We start from the raw sequence: 9,580 nt of genomic DNA, 5'->3' as shown, positions 1-9,580 counted from the left end.
GCGCGTGTATGTGTGTGTTTGTTAGGGCAGAGGGTGGGAAGTCAGCTTCGGGTTACCCTGAGGCACAACTGGGGGAGAAAGCTATGTGTGTGTGTGTGTGTGTTATCAGGTGGAGAAGTGGTATGTTACCTCCAAAAAAAGCCACCAGTGTCTTCCACACGTGTGAGGGAAGAGTGGGAGAAATCCGGGCACCGGCTCATTATCAGCGAACATGGGGAAAGGGGTGAGTGTGTGTGTGTGTGTGTGTGTCTTCCTGTGGTGCTTCATCAGTTATTCCGTCTGTCCTTTGCTCTGGTTGGCTTTATTTCCTTCGTTCTTTCTTTCACAGATTGTTATGAGTGTCGTACACTCCTAAATAATACATCGTTTTAGTGTCACATGCATTTCTTATGAATACAGTGTGATTTTTGTAGGGATATGTTTGTGTAGGGGATATAAGTGTGATTTGAAAAGAGAGAAAAAGGGTGAATCTTGGGGTTTTTGTTTTGACAGATTAAAAAAGAAGAAAATTAAATGATAATTTAAATAAATAAATAAACCCTTTTCACAATGTAATATTATGACATTATTTGAGCAATTGCTGCTAATTTCCTCCCTGTTATTAATAGTCTGCTCTGTGCAGTACTAGACATAATTAATGATTTGTAAAAGTTAAATAAGATGGAGTTAAATTAAATAACTTTGTAATACAACTGTATATATGTTTATTTAAAATGTATGCTTTCTGACAAAACATTTGATCAAATAACACTTTTATTAAACAATAATATTGTATGTGTGTATATATATATATATATATATATATATATATATATATATATATATATATATATATATATATATATATATATATATATATACTTTGCTGTAATAAGAATGAAAGCTATTGTGAATTGAGGAAAGAGAATAAAGTATAACGAAATGTCACAATGCGAAAATGCTAATAGTTTTATTATCTCAATAATTTAGTCTGAAAAAAGAATAATTTTGCAGTGGTAAAAAAAACACAACATTTCATGACAGTTTTAATGCAATCCGTCATAGAAACGGCAACTAATTTAATGTCTGAAATAATAAGCTGTTGTCAGTTTGTTGTATCTGACGTGTGCGATTATCTGAACATCATTTTAATGATACAATGCTGTCTGTGTGCTGCTTTAGCTCATAATGAGCCTGAGAGCTCTGATGGATTACACTGGCTTATATATGATTGGTATTAATATGAATTAATTCAGAGAAGAGGTCTGATTTAAGGTGTAATGAATGATCTTTATTCTGTCTGTGCACGTGTCAGCCTCACGCACACACACATGCACGCAGTCGCAGCTGAGCAAGATTGACAGGACCAGGTGATTTCCATGACACCCTGTTCCTAGTGTCAGCACACAGCACACATTTACTGCCAATGACGAGCACAAAGTACTCTACTTTACACGAACCAACATCAGCAAACACACTCATGTGTTTGATAACACTGTCAAAGAGCTGTCAGAGTTTCATATGGCTTGTCGCGTGATGTATAACCATGGCTTAGTTGATATCACTGTAGTCATTAATATACAAATCAGCCGTTCAGGTTAGAAACTATAAGATTGTTAGAAACATTTAGCTGAATAATTAACAAATAAGCACAAACTTGATGTGTATGTACTCTTAGGAACGTAAAAAATCTCTGAACATTTCTAAATGTTAAAGACATTAAATCTCTTGTGCATTTGTTTTGCTGAGATGGCAATATGTTTCATAATCATATTCTCATGTCATTGTTCTTTAATTGCGGATGTTCTGCACAATTCTGAAGTTTGAGATTTTAGGTTTTTTTTTGCTTCAGATAGTTTTACACTCAAAAAAGGACTTTCACTGCATATTTAAATTACTTGTTTAAAATTAGTTGAAACAACACAATTGTTAAGTTTTTTTGGGGACAACCTTAATGTTTTATGTTTAATCCACTTAAATTTATTAAAACAGTTATCATAATTGATTTGTGTTGGGACAACATGAAGTACTTGTGTGGAACTTGTGTGCATTTTTTTGCAGTGTAGTCTCCACATCCAAATTATGTTTGCTGTTTTTTCAAACTACTTCTTTAAAATGAGTTGAAACAACACAATTCTTGAGTGCTTATTGGGGACAACTTAAATTTTAAATGTTCAGTCCACTTAAACTTGTAAAAACAAATAAGTTAAATTATTTTTTTTATGTTGTCCCAACACATATTGCATTTTTTACAGTCTGCAATTCTTAAAAAAACATTTCTGAATTTCTGATTTTTAAAAAAAACAATAATGCTGTATCATATTTCTGCGGAGATCTGTATATTACCATTCAAAAGTGCAAAAAAAAAAATACAAAAACACATTGAATGGATTAAAAGTGATGACAAAAACATTTATAATGTTAGATAAGATTTAATAAGAAATTATTTTAATAAAAACTATTAATAATGATTGAGCACCAATATTATTTTAGAGCACAATCAGTTTATTATAGAGCACCAAATCAAGATATTAATATGATATTAGACTGAACACTGAAGTAATGATGCTGGAAATGCACAGGAGAACATATTATGAATAATTTATTCTATTTATTTTTTGACATTTTAATAAAATCTACATTTAAAAGGCTAATTAAATTGTATTCATTTCTTTTTTTCCTTTTTGAGGTATGAACTTCTATTTGATTAACTCTCTTCATTTCTAGCACTATCCCAGCAGGCACCAGATGTAAAATTGATGTTGGACTCCAACATCAGACTAACTTTGAATTTTGGTTGTGTATGAAAATCGGGTTGATGTCAGAACCCAACCTCAGTTTGAGGTCAGACTTCAATGTCAAGATGAATTTTTTTGGTTCACGACACAACCTAAAGTGTACCAAAGATCAAGGACTGATGCTGTTAGCTTTTGACATTGTATGGATGTCACATTATGACATTAAAATGACGTCAAATTTATAACATCTACTAATGGTAGACTTAGACGTTGTATTGATGTTATATAATGACATTAAAATTATGTTTGGTTTTTGTTAGTTAATGCCACAGCCTAAAACCAACCAAGTATCAATGCCAGATGACCTCGTTATTAGACAGCAAAATTAAGTTGGATTTTAGTTAGGTAATGCCACACCCTAAAACCAACCAAATATTGATGCCTGATGACATTGGTATTAGACTGCAAAATTACATTGGATTTTAGTTTGTTATTGCCACAACCTAAAACCAACCAAATATCCATCCCAGATGACATCTGTATTGGACAGCAAATAGTAATTAAACAACATAAAACCGACCAAAGAATGTCTACTAAAGTTAGACTTTGACATTGTGTGGGTGTCATATCATGATGTTAAAATGAAAGTGGATTTTAGTGAGTTAATGCCACAGCATAAACCCAACCAAATATCAATGCCAGATGATGTCGCTATTAGACAGCAAATAGTAATTACACAACATAAAACCAATCAAAAAAAGTCTACTGAAGTTAGTCTTTAATGCTGTATGGATGTCATATCATGATGTTAAAATTACATTGGATTTTAGTGAGATAATGCCACAGCCTAAAACCAACCAAATATCAACACCAGATGATGTTGGTATTAGACAGCAAATAGTAACTACACAACATAAAACCAACCAAATAACATCTACTGAACGTAGTCTTAGATGTTGTATTGATGGTATTTCATGACGTTAAAATTACGTTGGATTTTAGTTAGTTAATGCCACAGCCTAAAACCAACCAAATATCAACGCCAGATGATGGTGGGATTAAACAGCAAATAGTAAATACACAACATAAAACCAACCAAAGAACGTCTACTGAACGTAGTCTTAGATGTTGTATTGATGGTATTTCATGACGTTAAAATTACGTTGGATTTTAGTTAGTTAATGCCACAGCCTAAAACCAACCAAGTATCAGTGCCAGATGACAGCGATTTAGACAGCAAATAGTAAATACACAACATAAAGTGAATCAAAGAATGTCTACCGAAGTTAGACTTTGATGTTGTATGGATGTCATAGCATGACATTAAAATGATGTTGGATTTTAGTTATTTATTGCCACAGCCAAAAAACAACCGCATATCAATGCCAGGTGATGTCGGTGTTAGAGAACAAATAGTAATTGAACAATATAAAACCAACCAAAGAATGTCTACCGAAGTTAGACTTTGGTGTTGTATAGAGGTTATATCATGATGTTAAAATGACGCTGGATTATAGTTAGTTAATGCCACAGCCTAAAACCAACCAAATATCAACGCCAGATGATGGTGGGATTAAACAGCAAATAGTAAATACACAACATAAAACCAACCAAAGATAAACGTTTACTGAAGTTAGACTCTGATGTTGTATGGATGTCAAATCATGATGTTAAAATGATGTTGGGTTTGAATTAGTTAACGACACAGTCTAAAACCAACCAAATATCAATGCCAGATGATGGCAGTTTTAAACAGCAAATAGTAATTAACACAAAACCAACCAAAGATAAACATCTACTGAAGTTAGGCTTTGACGCTGTATGGATGTTATATCATGACGTTAAAATGATTTTGGGTTTTAGTTAGTTAGCACCACAGCCCAACCAATTATCAATGCCAGATGACAGCGATTTTAGACAGCAAATAGTAAATACACAACGTAAAATTAATCAAATAATGTCTACCGAAGTTAGACTTTGGTGTTGTATGGATGTCATAGCATGACATTAAAATAATGTTGGATTTTAGTTATTTATTGCCACAGCCAAAAAAAACAACTAAATATCAACGCTAGGTGATGTCGGTGTTAGACAATAAATAGTAATTGAACAACATAAAACCAACCTAAGAATGTCTACCATAGTTAGCCTTTGGTGTTGTATGGATGTTATATCATGACGTTAAAATGACGTTGGATTATCAAAAGCAAAATAGAACTAAAGATCAACGTCATATAATGTTATGTGCCTGCTGTGACAGTATTACTGTATTGTAACTGTCATATCATTTTCTGTACTGTTTGGCTATAATCATAATATTTAATCATGCCATGTGACATCCTGAGAATAAATGAACTCCAGACGCACATGTATTTGGTCACTATGATGAAGGCAAATTTGCAGAGTCGTGTATACTGTAGGTGCACATGCATGCTGCTTTTTAATATCCCAGCCATGTTAATACAAGCTTTAACATTTTTTTTTTTTTTGCTTAAACTGATTGTTTTTTACGATAATGTATGTCTAATTGATTAACTCTCCTCATTTCTAGTTTTAGCTACAGTATACGGAAGAATCCATGAATGAAACATAACAAGAAGTCTTATAAGTTATGAAAGATCAACCTCTGAGTAATAAAGCTGTATTCTCTGGATATTATTCTCTCCGCGTCTTAGTACGGACATGAAAGCAGCCCGGAGGCGGCACCAACGGGGGGAAAGAGGAAGAAGAAGGATAAAGATTTAGATGAGCTGAAGAAAGAGGTGTCACTGGTAAGACGTTGTTATTTGGTCTGTGTGCCTACCGAATATGTACTAATAAAAAAATAAAATAAGACTTAGCATAACTAATGATAATTAGAAATCAAACAATGAAATTGAATATGATATGTTTTAATGACTAATTGGAAAACGTGTATTATAGCTGATGTTCTTGAGTATGTTTTTTTTTTTTTTTTATAGGATGATCATAAGCTGACTCTGGATGAGCTCAGTACTCGTTATGGAGTTGACCTTGCCAGAGTGAGTCATCTTTACTTTCACCCTCGACATTTGCAATAATGAATCGGATATTTTTCAAGATGGTGATGACATTTTACCCGCCGGCACATTCAAGAAGCACACCCACGGCGAACTAAAGGCTTTAGGACATTATTTAGTGATACTAGTTGGTGAAAAAGTGTTAGCTAAAATAAATATAACCTTTTGAGCCATGATATTTTTGGACTTTTTAATACAGTATTGCAACAGCTTGGCACTCCTAAAACAAAAATGTGTGAAAGCATTTTTAAACGCTCATTTAAAAGCACTATATAACAATGTTAATAAAAAAATATAAATAAATTATAATATCAAATTATACTGGCAGTACAGTGGCTCACCACTGTTCACCACAGGTCGCTGGTTTGTTCTCGGCTGGGTCAGTTGGTATTTATGAGTGGAGTTTGCATGTTCTGATGTGGCGTGGGTTTCCTCTTAGTGCTCAGGTTTCCCCCACCATCCAAAGACATGCGCTATAGGCGAATTAGATAAAACTAAATTAGCCGAAGTGAATGAGCTTGTATGGGAGTTTTCCAGTACTGTTTTAAAAATAATTCATGCAAATAACATGAATAACTTTGATCGGGACAGCAACTAATCGCCCTTCCTCAGTGCAAGTCATTGAAATGAATGGGTTTCAAATCACTTTCTGCATCAGACCACGCAGTGATTACGACTGAATGAGAGCTTGTGTGGGAGTTTCCCACTTCTGGGTTGCAGCTGGAAGGGCTTCCGCTGCGTAAAACATATGCTGGAATTGATGGCGGTTCATTCAACTGTGGTGACCTCTGATAGACCAGAGACTAAGCTAAACAAATTATACCTAATTTTATCATTCAATTCATTTTAGATTTGTTTTAAACCATCTGTATATCAGCTACAGGACGAAAAAAAGGCCAGAATGAAAAAAAAATGAATTTATTAAATAAATGTGTGAAAAATGAAACAATAAATAAAATGAAAAACATAATTTAGTACATTTAAATATGTAAAACTTTATACATGTGTTTTTGAACTTTACTAATTAAAGATTATAAAACTTATAAATTTTTAATAACACTTTACAATGTTAGTTTACTTAATAATGAACAAAAATTATATATTAGTTATTCATAGTTCAACATTTATTGTGTATTTATAAAATCCAAAATATTTAAAGATAAACTAAAAAAAGAGTTATGATAAACTAATAATGAACAACTTTATTTTCAACGTTTAACGTTTGAAAAGATGAATAAACACTGTAATAAATGTATTATTCTTTTTTTTCTTATTAAATAATTTATTAACTAACTTTAATATAACCTTATTGTAAAGTGTTACTTGTTTTAATGACAAAATGTTTAAGTGAGCAAGTGGTTTTGGCCAATAGTTTTCAATAAATATTAGCCAGCAGCTAGCTCTCTGCAACTCTCACATGGTTGTCCACTAAAGCTAAGCAAGGCTGTGCTGGTCAGTACCTGGATGAGAGACCACACGGGAAAGCTAGGTTGTTGCAGGAATTGGTGTTAGTGAGACCAGTAAGGGCCGCTCAACCTGCGGTCTGTGTGGGTCCTAACACAACAGTATAGTGATGGGACTGTATACTGCTTAATGAGCACCATCTTTCGGTAGAGACGTTAAACTGTGGTCGTTAAATATCCCAGGATGTCCTTCAACCCCAGCAGTCTGCCGCAATATGGCTTCCGCTGGATGCTGCACACACATGGTGGTGGATGAGGAGATTCCCCCCAAAAATGTGTAAATCTGTGAGTGTCCAGAAATGCGCTATATAAATGTAAGGAATTAATCTTATTATTATTAATATCTGTATTTTTAATATTATTTTATTATCAAACAGCCTTATTTACCTGGGCTTTCCCAATAGCATTCCATACCCAAATATATAAACGATCTCAAAAGCCTGACCTTATGATAAGCGCCAAAAACACCTTTAAAAGCACAACAAAACTGTATATTATTGACCAAGAAAGCTCACTTCAGACTGGTTTAAGATGTATTGTACTGGCAGTGAATCTTAAGAGTTGCTGCGGGAAGTTACTTTGTCTCCATCCCACCAGGGTTTGACCCATAAGAGAGCGATGGAAATCCTGGCGCGTGACGGTCCAAATGCGCTGACCCCTCCGCCCACCACCCCGGAGTGGGTGAAGTTCTGCAAGCAGCTGTTTGGAGGATTCTCCATCCTGCTCTGGATCGGTGCCATCCTCTGCTTTCTGGCCTACAGTATTCAGGCAGCCACAGAGGACGAGCCTGTCAATGACAATGTGAGTATGTTTCCTACACAGCAAATGAGACGGGGAGGGCACTGTCTGCGGGCAGATTTAACACACTTTTACACATACAGTTGAAGTCTGAATTATTAGCCCCCCTTTGAAGTTTTTACGCAGTAGGTAGTGCTGTTGCCTCACAGCAAGAAGGTCGCTGGGTCACTGGTTCAAGCCTCGGCTCAGTTGGCGTATCTGTGTGGAGTTTGCATGTTCTCCCTGCCTTTGCATGGGTTTCCTCCGGGTGCTCCGGTTTCCCCCACAGTCCAAAGACATGCGGTACAGGTAGATTGGGTAGGCTAAATTGTCCGTAGTGTATGAATGTGTGTGTGAATGAGTATGTGTGGACGTTTCCCAGAGATGGGTTGCAGCTGGAAGGGCATCCGCTGCATAAAAACATGCTGGATAAGTTGGTGGTTCACTCCACTGTGGCAACCCCGGGTTAATGAAGGGACTAAGCCAAAAAGAAAATGAATGAATGAATGTTTAACAGAGCAAGGAAATTTTCACAGTATGTCTGATAATATTATTTCTTCTGGAGAAAGTCTAATTTTTTTTTCCGGCTAGAATAAAAGCAGTTATTGTTTTTTTTTTAAAAACCATTTTAAGGACAATAATATTAGCCTCTTTAAGCTATATATTTTTTCGATAGTCTACAGCAGTGGTTCTCAACTGGTTTGGCCACGGGACCCACATTTTATTCATATTTTATTAATTTATAATATAATTTTAGGTATTTTATTTATATTTTATTAATTTATAATATAATTTTAGGTATTTTATTTATATTTTATTAATTTATAATATAATTTTAGGTATTTTATTTATATTTTATTAATTTATAATATAATTTTAGGAATTATAATTCATTTGTATTTATTTGTTAACACACACAAGTAGTGACAGATGAATCATAAGAAAATCACCAAAGCTTAAAAATAAACAATACTTTACTGCTGTCATTTAACAAAATGTGGCAAATTAGAGTAATATTACAAAGTAAAAACATCAAATACTGTAAACAGTGCGGGTAAGGAAAAGTTTTGTTACCATTAACTAAACTGAACTGTTAATAAAACATTAACACTGATCCGGTTGAACAGAACCAACCAGCAAATTAAATTAAATGGTTAAAATAATCATAACCATTTATTTTTATAATAATCACTCGTTAATTGCTCTTCTGCTATTGTGTGAGCTTTCTTGGCCTTTGCTACACAGTGAGCACAGTAAGATGCGTGGAGTGCCTGTACTTGTTTTGAACATAAAGATGTTAGGGACTTTTGGAATGTCCTCAGCTATTGGAGTCGTCTTTGTAAATAGTCCACAGCACAGGTTTGCACTTGAAACTGGGATGTTTGGTTTCTAAATGTCGTTTTAATTTAGAAGGTTTTAGCTCTCTTGTGAGAGCACCTCACTACATGTGATACACTGAGGTTTAAAGCCTTTTTTGTCGTCAATATATGTAAATCCATAATTTACATATTCGGGGTCCTACTTGCGCTTCGACATATTTGTTGCCATAATTAAATGAAATTTCACATGTCAAACGGTACCGTTG

The 9,580-nt window shown here is 34.3% G+C and overlaps 1 protein-coding gene across 2 annotated transcripts in view; it reads left to right on the top strand.

Moving 5' to 3' along the window:
* The first annotated feature begins 112 nt into the window (after positions 1 to 112).
* Positions 113 to 9,580, top strand: part of atp1a2a (ATPase Na+/K+ transporting subunit alpha 2a) — a 52,507-nt gene continuing 43,039 nt past the window's right edge. Inside the window, 4 exon segments of one of the 2 annotated variants that reach the window (NM_131683.1) lie at positions 113 to 223; positions 5,393 to 5,488; positions 5,678 to 5,737; positions 7,816 to 8,019. In NM_131683.1, the coding sequence (NP_571758.1) occupies positions 212 to 223; positions 5,393 to 5,488; positions 5,678 to 5,737; positions 7,816 to 8,019 (372 nt within the window). In that variant the 5' untranslated portion in view covers positions 113 to 211. 2 annotated transcript variants of the gene reach the window in all.

Source organism: Danio rerio, chromosome 2 (assembly GCF_049306965.1).
Source record: "Danio rerio strain Tuebingen ecotype United States chromosome 2, GRCz12tu, whole genome shotgun sequence".
Classification (NCBI taxonomy): domain Eukaryota; kingdom Metazoa; phylum Chordata; class Actinopteri; order Cypriniformes; family Danionidae; genus Danio; species Danio rerio.
This window is presented reverse-complemented; position numbering and strand designations above follow the sequence as displayed.